General features: G+C 41.1%; 2 protein-coding genes across 3 annotated transcripts in view; both read right to left on the reverse strand.

Moving 5' to 3' along the window:
- Positions 1-138: 138 nt before the first annotated feature.
- On the reverse strand, positions 139-9,408 carry pask (PAS domain containing serine/threonine kinase; the record flags this gene model as incomplete). Its single annotated transcript, XM_080034078.1, has 20 exons — positions 139-311; positions 565-714; positions 817-950; positions 1,294-1,493; positions 1,594-1,728; positions 1,820-1,945; positions 2,077-2,244; positions 2,355-2,497; positions 2,604-3,151; positions 3,521-3,650; positions 3,787-4,019; positions 6,140-6,308; positions 6,614-6,743; positions 6,846-7,027; positions 7,480-7,741; positions 7,941-8,075; positions 8,200-8,334; positions 8,454-8,621; positions 8,742-8,971; positions 9,207-9,408. The coding sequence occupies 20 exons, from the start codon at positions 9,406-9,408 to the stop codon at positions 139-141; spliced, it is 3,753 nt and encodes a 1,250-aa protein (XP_079890204.1).
- A 2,158-nt stretch (positions 9,409-11,566) lies between these two features.
- The window catches only part of kcnab1b (potassium voltage-gated channel subfamily A regulatory beta subunit 1b), a gene marked incomplete at its 5' end in the record, with an annotated part of 37,583 nt that continues 35,665 nt past the window's right edge, over positions 11,567-13,484 (reverse strand). For both annotated transcript variants that reach the window (XM_080033448.1, XM_080033449.1), the window contains 5 exons: positions 11,567-11,702; positions 11,822-11,910; positions 12,081-12,201; positions 12,315-12,409; positions 12,512-12,632. In XM_080033448.1, coding sequence (XP_079889574.1) covers positions 11,613-11,702; positions 11,822-11,910; positions 12,081-12,201; positions 12,315-12,409; positions 12,512-12,632 — 516 coding nt within the window. In that variant the 3' untranslated portion in view covers positions 11,567-11,612. The remainder of the gene's footprint in view (positions 11,703-11,821; positions 11,911-12,080; positions 12,202-12,314; positions 12,410-12,511; positions 12,633-13,484) is intronic.

A 13,484-nucleotide genomic window follows, 5' to 3' on the forward strand; every position in this document is an offset into this window, starting at 1 on the left:
TTCAACAAAGGAACACACGCGCACGCACACACACACACACACACACCCCCCCACACACACACACTTCATGCCCTCTCTATGCACTGTCACAGACTGATTGCTGGACGGATGGTTGGACTCCCTTTTAAAATTCAGTCTTTAATCCTCATGGAGGTATTTCTGAAGCTCTGTCTCCAGGGCCACCATTGACAACCTGTCATCCTCATCCTCCTCTTCTTCATCATCACTAGGAAGAGTCTCATTGTGTTGATCCGGGTACAAGCCTTGCCCGATGTACACTTCAGGACTGGACTCTTGGTGGTGTGGTGAGCCTGTTAGAAGAAGAGAGGGTCTGTGTTATCTCTAGTCTCATCTGTTCAAATAAAAAGGGAGTGACAGGTTCTCTACAGTAACTTCTAGACTAGATTCACATCACACAATATCCACTGATGAGTAATGTGACTCTTAGAATCTCTACAAACAGAAAAAAAACTACATTCAAAAAGCAAATATACAAATAAAATGTTTATATGGAGTTAAAATCAAGGCATTGTCAGTCTAACCCTAGTGTTGAAGAGTACTCACAGTAGCTCTGATTGGGAGGGACCACCTCTGTCCAACTGTACTCCACCAGGGAAATGGGCTGGCTGATCCAGGCCTGAAGCAGCAGCTGGTCCAGGGTCATTCTCTCAGCGGGAGCGGGATGCAGCAGCTTACTTAACACACCACGCAGGTCTGAGAGCGTACATTGGAGAAAATGTCAGCACGTCAAGTTGTTAAAACTGTTCAGTGACTGAAAAACCATTTGCAGACAAGAAGCAGAGAACAGGGGTATACCTGGAGAGAGGGGGAACGGGGGCTTTAGTTTGGCATGCAGGATCTCCTCCACACCACAGAATGGGTTCTCACTGAACAGCAGAGTGTAGAGCAATACACCGAGAGACCACATCTCCAGCTCTGGACCCTCATATCTAAAACAGAACCCAAACAAGAAGACAAACAATTATTAAAATAAGTTTATATAGCATAGTGAGTGATATGGCAACATTTTACTCAACAGTGTCTGTTTTTTAAAAAAACTTTACGATCAGTATATCCTTGAAGCTGCATTTAGTTCATGGTCATAAAAGTCATACAGGAGTGGAAAACAGTATTCTGAAGTAATTCTGATGTCAGGTTTAATGCTGAGTAAGCTGTGTAAACACAAGGACAGTTATTCTCATTTCAACCTAAACCTTCAATAATTTTTTTAATTAAATCCTAACTAAAAAGGAACAATTGACACTCGGGATTACTCAGGTATTATGTACTTACGGGTTTCCCTGAAGCACTTCCGGGGAGCAGTACTCCAGTGTGCCACAGAAATTGTAAAAGAGCTTCCCGGGAGCCATCATGGTGGCAGAACCAAAGTCAATCAGTCGGATGTTGAAACATTTGTCGATGATGATGTTCTCATCTTTAATGTCCCTGTGAAGAATGTTCTTAGTCCTCAGATAAAAGACGGCAGCCACCAGCTGGAAAGGGAGAGAACGTTCAGTTTATAATGGAGCAAATTAAAACTTCACCTATCAACGCCAATTCTTCTGTTATGTGAATTGTCTTGGCCGTGTGCACCTGTCGGAAGATGTAGCTCGCCAGGGGCTCGTCAAGCCTTGGCTGCAGGTCTATGAATTCGAAGAGGTCCAGGCCATCTCCATGTTTCTCCATCACCATCTGGAAGTGGCTGCCATTCTCAAACACCTCCAGCACCTAGAGACACACACACAGATACAGGATGAGGTGAAAACTCTGCATGACAAATTAAGGTTTTGACAAACTTCTCAAGTGATAGACTAATTACCTTGACTATGTTGTGGTGCTGTACTCGTGTCAGAATGGCAATCTCCTGGCTGACGCGCCCCAGCATGGGGTCATCTACCCAGCAGTCACTCACTATAATGGCCTTGCTAATGAACTTCACTACCACCTGCACAATTTTAAAAAACAGTTAAAATGTGTCATCACAACAATGCCATGGATAATCTTGTTTTTCATAATATAACTGATCAAATGTGTCTACAGGGAATCTGCTGCAATAAATGAAAATGTGTTACTTACTTCTAAGCCATCAGAGCGCCTTATTGCCTTCCAGACAAAACCAAAGGCTCCTTTACCCACAGCTTTCAGAGGCTGGTAGTCTTCTTCAAACTGTCCGTCACAGGCTCGAGACTGCTCCAGGTCCATGGTGGAACGTAACATCTCCCCATGACTGGCCTCACCAATCCTCTAAAGGAGCAAAGGCATAAAGTATGAGGAGATGAAAGCAGAACAGTTTTTATATGATTATTAATCATATGCCATATAAACATATGAATAAAGGGTTCACTGCCACTGACCTCTCCGAGACTGGCTCCTGATTGGTTGTGTAGTGATCGATCGGTTTGCAACAGTGCCCCCTGCTGGCCAAGTCTACTTATCCATACACAGAACAAGGAGTCTCCATCAGGGACGTTAGTCCTGCACACATAACACTGCACATCTGAAGAAAAAAAAGTACTAGTTATGTGTTTTTGCTTTATGCAACTCAATATGGAGTAAAGAAAAAAGAAAAAAAAAGAAATGTGAACAGCTGTAGTATTACCAACCTACTCTCGTGCCATCTCTGTGGTATGCGCTTCCTTTGTATTGCCCCTCCAGTATCTGTTCACAGTCTGAGGACAGTGTGCCTCCGTCAACGTTCCGCTTCTTAGGAGTAGATGTGGTAGGAGTGTCAGTTGTTGACTGAGTCCCCCTGTTCAATTGCGTGCTGAACCCTTGGCTCTTATCTTTATGTATTGAAGAGAGAGCATTCCAGTCATCCTGTTCCTCGCCCTGCTCTTTTACTTCTTGCTCCTCACTCAAGCCGTTTCTGCCCTCTACACCAGCATTACCAGTTTCACCGTGTTCTTCTTCTTCCTGGTCGGACACTATCACGCATGGGGAGGGAGTTTGCAGGAGCTCAGCTGTGCTGCAGGATACACTACCGCTGAGTTCCAGGTCAGCCAGGGCCCGGGTCACCAGATCACCATTGCTGTTGAGGTCTGGTAAATAGCTGGCAGAGTCCACGATGAGTACTGAACCAGAGTCTTCTATCAGGCCTGGGTCAGAAGAACCTCCATGGCCGGCAAACGTTTCACAGAAGCCAGAGGATGAACTGGGAAATTGATTAAAAAAAAAAGAGATGACAAAGAACAAAACCTTTTAGAATAAATATATCCAGACCTAGTAGTGTGATTTTATGAAAAGGAGGTGCAGAAATAGGAAAGGAAAATGTGAATATGTTTTGAGTGTGAGCAGTTTTCAATCCTATCTACAGTATGTCGAATATATTTTCTTCTAAATTGAAGAAAATATGGCGAAAATTTGATTAATTTATTTTTAAGACGCAATATTCAGAGAAGTTTTTATTTCTCCTCGTATTCAAGCCATGGGTACTGACATAATTATGTGAAATAGCCAATTGTGTTTTTGGTGTTAAAAAGTAGGGGAATGTAATGCAAAGAAGTACCACTCCTACTCTCACCTGCTCTCTATTGAGATCACCTCAAAGCTGGAGTCTTGGAGCAATGTGGCACCGGAGCTATGGCCTTTGCCTACATTAGGAGAGGTGCCTCCCCTCCTGCCAACAGCATGTCCATTCTGAGCTGGATTGTCTAAAAGAAGAGGGAAAAGTAGTGGAGTTTCACTAGTACGCATTGAAACATTTACTGCAGTTAAGTTTCTGGGTCGCAAGAAATAACTAATAATGAATCATTGTAACAAAACAAGAACTACAAAAGTGTTACATACCTGGAATAATCTCGACGGCATGTTGATTGTTTTTATCAACCATATTGCCGGGCTGCTGTCCTCCGTTACGGTTTGGCAGTTGGTTGTGAACCACGCAGAAGGTGTCTTCTTCTGGACGTTCCACCCAGGCAAATGTCTTGAGAAGTGCCTGAGTGGTATCTGCACTGTCTAAAAGGCCACTGCAGGGAGCAACCTGAGCTGCCTCCGCCATCAGCTCTGTAGTGTCGTCGGCCCTGAGAAAAGAATGCCAGCAGTATTGTTACACCAACCAGGATCAAATAAAAATGTAATACTATTATTAGTTATAGATATTTTGAGAAATTAAAATGTATATGTATGTTAAGCAATTGCTGTAGCACTTTATATGTGCTTCATTAGCATGATGGTTTTTTCAGCTCTAAGGGAAGTTATTGGCAACACAAAATTATATGTTGTGAATGTAAAATGTAATGACCATTTAGTATGCACAAGCGATTTCAAATGATTGAATTTAGTTCTGCAGAGCTGTAAACAAGTCAAAGAGGTAGATTGTTGTAGTGTTAAAGCCGGATTAAAAAACATATGTAAAGACTACAGCAATACCATATTCATACACAAACACACACACACCTTGTGTGCCTCTCATTCGTCTTTTTGACTATAAATACACTTTAAATCGATAAACATTTCTTGCCCAAACATGCTGTGACATTGTTTCTCTAACAGATGGCAGAAGAGAGGGGCATTAAAACGGTATATTTAATGTAAATCCAAATCTTGAAATCCTTCTTCCTCTTCCAGTATCACAATCAGGATCATTTCATGTGTATGTTATGAAAAACTAAACAAAAACGAGTGAAACCATAAGGAACCCAGGCTCGACATTTAAAACACAACCCTGATCCAGAATAAAGGCTAAAAAGAAAACAACTGGTGCAGAAAAAATAGAAAGAAAGATAAGCACGCACTGGTAAGCAGTGTTTCCCCTACCATTATACAGGCCTGGCGGCCCGCCAGGCCAACGGGACCCCCCCCCCCCCCCCCCCCACAAAAAAAATAAAAATAAATGTTGATTTTTTATTTATTATTTTTTGGTCTCTGCGCAGCGGCGCGATGCGCGTGTGCATTCGTAGCGCGCATGTCACAGGGAAACTGACGAGGAAGAACCTTTCTTTGTAGGTCCATGGCGTACACTGGAGATATTTAGGACTCGGTAACAGGGAGTTGAACAGGAAAAAGTGCTGAGCAAAACTTAGAAAGTTAAAGTGCTACGTCGCTGTGGCAACCAATCTGTATCAACAGCTGAGACAGCTGATAAAGCTTTATTTTTTGGTATTTTCAATGCTACTTTATTTTTAAGTTTTAAATTGAGAATTAGGCTACATGAAATATAACGGTCGGAATAAGAAATTTGGCTTATTTTGCACACATTTTGATTGATAGGCTAATCATGATGTGTAGCCTAGGTTAATTAATTTATTTTAAATGAATATTTGATAAATTAAAGAAAATGTTTCATGATCCAGATTATTCCAGAAAGTAATACTAGACAGGACATACCTGTCTATATTAGGTCTTAGTGTTTATTGTATTTTATTTTCATATCCATGTGTTTTTCTTCAATAGTTTATATGGCTTGTGTGTCCAAATTATTCCAGAAACTTGTTTTAGGCAGGACATATATGACAGCTGTTTACAGAGCAAAAAAATTAAATCAGATTTAGCTTCTCAAAGTGCACCAGATTGATGCATTTAACTTTACAAAGGTAAAGGTTTGCTTCCGCAGGGGCATGCCCCAAGACCCCACTAGAAGGTCCATTCTCCCCCAGTAGTCTCAAAAAATCCTGAGGGAAACACAAAATGTACTCTTACTGAATGTGAAAGCATAACCCTATGCCCTAATTTGTAGCGGGCTGTCAAAAGAGGCACATCCATAATACGGTTAGTTTCGGTAAATTTCTACTAGAAATTTGGTACGCACGCCGCGCGCATACTCTTTATCAGCTTTTACCACCGGGCCTAAAAACAATTCTAGGGGAAACACTGAAGCTGTAACTTAAAGAGTGTGTTAATGCCTCTAATGGCTGGGTAAATAAATACTCAGAGAGGCTATAAGCTCTGACCATAGAGTTGTTGTGTTTTCAGATTTACGGCAAGGTACATCAAATATACATGCAGTTTGCTGCTTTAAGGTGCCCAAGAGTTGCTACAGCAGCTGTTGTCTTTCCAGTTGTGAAAATACAGAGCACAACTTTGGTCCAATGTCTGCTGGCATATGATTTTATGTGCAGGTTTAATAATAACATTCAAGAAGTTTATTATCCTTTGGCAATGTTATAAAACATTCAGGTGGCTTATGACAGTGAGGACTTACTCAAGGACACGTGTTGACGTGACAGCAGGAAGGGAAAGGGTAGACAAGGCGCCCTGTTTCTCCAGACTGGAGCTAGTTCCAGTGAAGATCCTGCCTCTCCCTGCTGAGGTTCTTCCCAAGGCGGCCTGATGTACCGTGGCCATATCACCAGCCACCAATGAGGAAGGGTCTAGGATTGAGAGGAAAAAGGCAATTGTGAAATCGGACACACAAAGTGTAAACAAATAATTCAGAGTAAAATAACAGATCAGCACAATTGGCATGATTGGACTTTCTATAGTTTTTTAGACAAACGGCCTTTACACCTCACGCAATATCTTAACATTTCTCCCACACACCTCTTCAACTCTACCGTGTCCCCCCTTGGGAGGCACGGTTGACAGTGTGAAAACCTCTGCTTTAGGTTTATAACAGGTTGTGGGTTTCTAAAGCAGCGCCATCATGCACACATTGCAAATACATACAAATGCTCACCTGATTTCCCAGACATTTTGGATGAGGCTCCATTTTTACAAGCCTCTGCTGGAGATTCAGAGAAGGAGATGGCCTTTCTGTCTGAGTCAGACCTCCAATCGTAGAAACCGGGCATCAGAAAAGTGACATTCTGTTGAGGGCAAAGCAGCGGTGACAGAAGTGAGATTTTGGGGATGGTTGTCATTCAATCCCGGCAGGCTTGCTTGGTCGAACGCTTCGAATAAAGGCTTACCTTTCTCAGCAGCTCGTCCTTGTAGTAGCCAAACAGACTGAGAGCCAGGATGCTGTGGATGCTGTAGATGGAGCCGTCAGGGCGGAGCAGGAGGAGACCGCTCACAGGGGCAAACGCCCAAACTGTTCCTGAGTATTCCAGTGCAGGGCTGGGGGAGAGAACAAAGCTGTCCACTTTGACTTCTGAAAGAGTCGAGACACACGTTGAAGATTCAAAATGAGTTAAAGCAGGTGCAAATGATTTAATTGTTATGCTACAAATAGTATATAGTTCAACCCTATAGTGATTATTTTGGACATTGAATTTATACACATTTGGAGATGCAAGGCTTTTCACTTGACAGCGACAATACTTAATGTCTTGACTTAATCTTGACTCCCAACATATTTTTAAATCTCCGTTTGTCAGAACCTTCACATTTTCATTAGGAGGTTTACATTATCTTGTATGGCTTCTGTGTTAGTTTTATATTATAACAGATGTTTTAAAATTCTTGGCCAGAATAACATAGAAAGTGGATTAAGCACCAGTTCTTCCAGATTAATAATAGTGTATAGTAACAATAATAATAGTTTTATTAAAATCTCTCTGACATAGCGTTATGGCCCGGCCTAGTTGTTAAATAAGACGTTACCAGAGGATTGCTGTTTGCCTCGAAGTTCCTCACAGTGTTCACGGTCTGAGCCTACTGACTTGCGCACAGAGGGGGTGTGAGGGGAAAATGGCTGCGTGTCTTGTGTATCTGATCTTTCAAGACTCTCTGTTGGGCAGGTGAAACCAGTCCCATTGTTTAGGTGTCTGGGCCGCCCACATACAACCTCCCCCTGAAGTTTGACACACAGCGGGACTGACGCACCCCCTCTGTTTTTGCCATACACTCTCTGAACCCTCAGCATCTGAAAGAAGAAAAGAAAAAACCAAGTCAAAAATTAAGAGACTTTAAGGAAACACTGAGCTTCAAATGTTTTGGGATGTAGATTTCGGTTTGGTGTGTTCCTGAACTGTCTTTGAAGCTCATTGGTAAACAGGCACATGAAAGCAAAGCTTGGGAAAAAGGATTCATCTTTTAGCCGAGTCGTTTTTGAGTGTACCTACTTTTGGCAATGCGTTACTGCGTAGGGGGATTTGTAAAGATGGGATTAGGTCCTTAACACACAACCCTTTTAACTCGTTAGAGTGGTGGTATCCATGCAGCTGGGCAAACGCCAAGTTGCAGGTTAGAATCCTGCCCTAGAAATCACATCAAAAGAGAAACAAAGTTTGAATGCGTTACACAATGGTAGTACATACCCTGCAGTATTCCTTTTTTAACAGAAAGGAAAGACTGATGGATGGTGAATAACGATATACTTACGTCTTGTGAAAAGGACAGAAATGAAGACATTCTTTCCACATTTTCCAGCATGATGAGCCAGTGCCCTTCATTTTGTGACTGTCTGTGGGTAAACACTGAAACCGGCACCTCTCCAGATAGTGTCACAACATCCACCTACAGAAAAAGTAGCATGTCAGTCAAACAAACAAACACTCTTTAAAAACACAAAGAGAAAAATTCAGGAATTCAATGCATAGTTATTTCATGTGTTTTAGTTAGCATGTATTTCATACCACTTTTCCAGACATAGCCACAAGAGTCCCATCCAACAGAAAATCCTCTTCCAACGCCTCTTCCAGGACCTGACTGGTTTTCTTCAATACACAGGAAAGCTTTTTTCCAATCAGCTCATGGGTGGTGCACTCAAACAGTTTGCAAGCCAGCTCATTTGCTGAGACAATCTGAATGAGGAGGATAACACACACATTATTTCTAGTTCTAGTAATTGCATTACTGTTTGACCAAATCTTCCAAGACGCAACTGCCTGCATTAAACACACACACACACACACACACAGTACCTCTCTGGTTGTATGGTCGACAGTGAGAATGACTTTGTTTGGGTTGAGGGCAGATGGAAGTCCTGACAGGACGCAATCTCCAGAGGTTAGCTGATTGAACAAGCTTTCCTCCATCTCTGACAAGGTGAACGGGTGTGGCAGGGAGAGAGGAGAAACTTGGGAGCCAGGGTGTAAGAATGAGATTTGCATGTTTCTTGCCGCCACAGAGGTGCAAACATCCAAACTTTCACCTGAAAGCAAACACAAAAAAGAAAAGAAAAGAAAATAATTCCTTTCTACCACTCAAACAGGTAGGGCTGCAAATTACCATTATCTTCTTTCATTTCAAGATAAATACAAACAGCATACATGAGGGCCATTATACCTTTATACATTGTTAAAAGGAGAATACATTATAAAAGCTGATTATTTTCTGTGTATAAGTTCAGCTCTACTCACTGTTAGGACCAACTCAGTTACACTGACCTCTCAAGGAACCAGGATAACAACGACGTTCCAATGCCACACGGCTCTTCTTGTACAGATGTCTCCGAGTGCATGGGTAGGACTTATTGAGGTCAAAGTCATCATCCAGGAGATCAGAGAGGTCGCGCACCACACAAATAGTTTCTCCTTTACGTCTGCTCCTCTGGCTCACCCCAAACTGAGCCTCAGATGACAGCGACATTGCTGTTGGTTACCCAGCTGGACTGTAACAATAGTTAACTTTATTCCTATAGTGCCTTTAAAACCAGAATTACTTAGTGCTTCACAAAATACCAAAACCATAGGTGCAATGAATTAATGAATACAAGTCATACATGGAAAATGCAATACATGAAGGACTTCAAGAAGTGGTCAGATAGAGATAAAACAAAATACAAAACAACACGATTAATAAAGATTATTGAATGGGTTGGAGCTAACGGGATTGCTGATTACACCAGTTTTAGCTTACAGAAAAACATGTTTTCCTTTTTGGTAACATTTTAATTCCTCGGGCACTTGCATCCGATTCGAAGATAACAACACTCACCACAATACACGAGCAACTGCGCAGCTTGTTTTTCCAGGCTGTGCACAGTAGTCTCAGTTGACATTAGTTGACAAGGTAACGTTACCTCCCTTCGCTATGTGGCTAACTAGCCATCTGCTAACGTTTCTGCTGCTACAAACAAGGCGCTGCTGTGCTCTGAAATAGCCAAACAAAGCAGGTTGCCACTGCAGTTTGGTTATACCTTGTTTTCGTAGGTTTAAAACAACTTTTGACACGATTCCAGCAGGTCACTTAATGAAAAAGAGATCATTTCTTTTCTGCTTTAAAACTTATAGCAGCAGGGTTTGTATCTACCGCGGGCTTCGAGCGCCAGTCGAAAGGATTCCCCAGTAGCCAATCAGATTACGCCTCTAACCAAGAACATGTCATTGGCTGATTCACCGGAAACGCCCGCCTTTGTTTCTATGGAAACCATGTCACAAAGTAGTGAACTAAACAAAGTGGAATGGAACAACATAAAACATGTCTCAAAGGCGTGTATACTTTTCACAAGACAAATAGGTAGTTCACGCAACGTTTTATTATAAAATATGAAGACACAGACGGACCCCAACAGCAACCAGCAGTTACTACGTCAGTGTTTCAAGTCAATTTTTTTTTTTACAATGTAATTCAGCAAACAATACACTTACTATAGCTTTTATTTCACTTTGTCAGGGGTGAAACATGAAGGCATCAAGAACATAGGTCTACAGGAAAATTACTAAACATCTTTAAAACATATCAAATGAGAATTTGTAAGCTCTCTATTTGTATGTAGCCTACACATCTGAGGAACCACACCAAATAAAGATCACCCCATTATATAAAACTGGCACAGGGAGAAGTTGGGTAATATAGGCTTATTCGGTGTGTTCCAAGTAGCCTACAATGACTGCAGGAGTCAATATGTTTTTTAAATTTTTTAAATATTTTTTTACTGACTTCATTAGCTAGGCCTACATGGCTTTGTTTTTGAATCCATAAGCTCCCCCTTAGGAGGATCATCCCCCAACTTCAGCCAGACAAGTGTTTAAGCCACAACACATAGGCTACTGAAATTAAACGAATCAGACATTAGTCTGGCATAGTCCAAACTAATAGGGTTTGATGGGGCATTGTAGGAAAGTGGCACACTGTGTTTTACTTTTGCATGAAAGTGAAAATGATTATATATATATTTTTTAAACTCTACACAAGGAAATATAGGCCAAAGTTAATTCTGACATAGCTGCTTTAGGAAAATATATAGGCTAACAGTCAGTACAAAATGTTTTTAAACATTAAAACGTATTTTAGAAGTTTTTGCTCTCTTGGTATCAGTGACAACAATATGAGCAGAATTTCAGTTTGAGTTCTGAAACAATTCATCACGTTGGCAGGTCATCTCCAGCTGCAATGTTAGCACATCACCCATTCTGCTGAGACCAGGCCCAATTACACTCATCATCCAAGCTGCTTTTTTAACATCACAAACATCTAGTCAGTTGGATTTCTGGAACATTAGGTAGGCCTATATTTTGACACACCACTACATACTGTACACATGTATTTACTGCACTAGAAAAGGAGAATTTCGTTCCAGAGAAAAACATCTCCCTGGATTTCTAACCATTGTTCAATCCAGTGTACGCTTGCTATAGCTGCATGCATGCATGGTTTGCACAAGTTGCTCACTTTACAATAATGAGTAGCCTACTGGTTGATCTTCATACAGATGAGGAGGAGCCAAGCGTCACACAATCAGTCATAGGCGCACACAAAGCAGGGTTGGGCACTTATGGTGCCATGGCTGATGTGAGAAAATGAGCTTTGATAAGTTTTTGGAGCATAGTTCACTTTAAACATGGTCCATCTTAATGGTGGTAGTCTTTTTTACTGTGAGGACGATTTCCAAGTAAATGATCCACTTCTGTGGCGATGCCTGCTGTCATCTTTGGAATTACCTGTGTTGTGCAAAACAAAGGAAGAGCTCACTCTCAATAATTTTTGATCAGACCGAATATTGATATCATTATTCAGTATTCCTCAGGCTAATTAAATGGTCTTTATCTTTAGAAAGTACCTGAATGGCTCCCAGGTTCTCTGTTAGTTGCCTCGGGTTGGAGGATCCAAGCAGCACAGAGCTCACTCCCTCGTTTCTCAAGCACCAGGCTAAAGATTTGGGAAACAGAAGGAGTTTTTTGTTACAGTTGCTATTGTGATTCAAGTAGGTATCAGACGTAATTTGGAGGAACACTGAATTTGGTTGTGAGCCACACTTTGTTCACTTTCACCGGAATTGAAATGATATGGTCTTCAGAGGTGTTCACATTGTCCCTTACCTATGGCTAGCTGTGGCAAAGTACATCCGAGCTTCTCCGCCAAAACAGCCAGCTCCTTTAGCTTGGCTTGCTGTTTCCTCCCGTCCTCACTCATTATTTTCTCCCTCAACCACTGGTATGGCTGGAGTGGAAAAATATCATTAAAGCAGATTATGTGTCGGTCTACTTGTTCGTAAAGAGTGAAAATGATTGGAATGTACAAGGAAAGGTGGTCAAACGAAGCTTCTCTTGTACCTTCATTGAGGCCCTGGAGGATTCTGGGACTCCATTCTCGTACTTTCCAGTGATGATCCCACAGGCCAAGGGGGACCAAGAGACCACACCCACACCTGAGGTAGAAAACATATCCATTGAGCAACAGTATGCCACATCTTTGAAATACCTACAGTTATTCAACAACTTCAAGAAAAAAAAACCTGTGGTAGACTTACCTATCTTATGGTAGAGCTCTGGCAGCTGAGTTTCAACTTTGTCCCTCTGGAAGAAGTGGTACTCTGCCTGCTCACACACTGGTGGAATGAGATTAAACTGCCTGGCCACAGAGTATGCCTCCTTATGAATGAAAAGAAAGGAGATAAATGATCATGCCAATGCCAAAAAAAATCCCCACTGCTGTATATGACATGCCATCACCTACTTTTTTTTTCTATGAAGTCTTTAAAAGCGTAGAAAGGTTTAGTATTTAGCACAACATATTTTTCTAAGTAAAATGAAATCTTCCAAATGTCGAGTTGTCTAGACGATGTTGTAAAATTGTATGAAGCTATCCTAGAACTTTCACCTTTAACTGGATTTACCCCGTTTTGTTAAATATTCCTAGAAGTTGTCTGACTTTGTTTTGTGGTGGTCATCTAAATACAGGATTCACAGCTTGAGGCAAGTTATATTTAGGAATTCTCAAGACTTTTTTAATGCCACACAGATAAAGTGAAAGACCGATCTTAGAATATCAACAAACTATATAAAAAAAATGACATCAATGACTCTGGGTAAAGTCCAATTTTGCATAAAACATGACTTCTTTAGTCCAGTGAAAAAGTAAGAGAATCTACCGAAAATGTTTATTTTTTTTTAATCATTTAATTTCATGTTATTCAAAATACATACATATAAAGATAAACTTATTAATGTGAAAAAATAAATGTTGCAAGGGGACCATATCAGAGCATGCCATATTGCAATGTGAATCCTACTCTACATGTTTTAGCATTAAGACATTTGAAAGATTGATAATTTGAATGGCAAACCTTAATGTTAAACCCTAACAATATGTAGGCACTATGTAAATAGCATCTGCTAAATAGCTTTCGTGGTATTACAAAAGTTCCGACAATATGATTACTGTGACAGATAAAAAGTAATAAATATCAATATATTGCCCAGACCTCAAAAGAGCAAAGTCAA

This window comes from Ammodytes marinus (genome assembly GCF_949987685.1).
Source record: "Ammodytes marinus genome assembly, chromosome: 9".
Classification (NCBI taxonomy): Eukaryota; Metazoa; Chordata; class Actinopteri; order Uranoscopiformes; family Ammodytidae; genus Ammodytes; species Ammodytes marinus.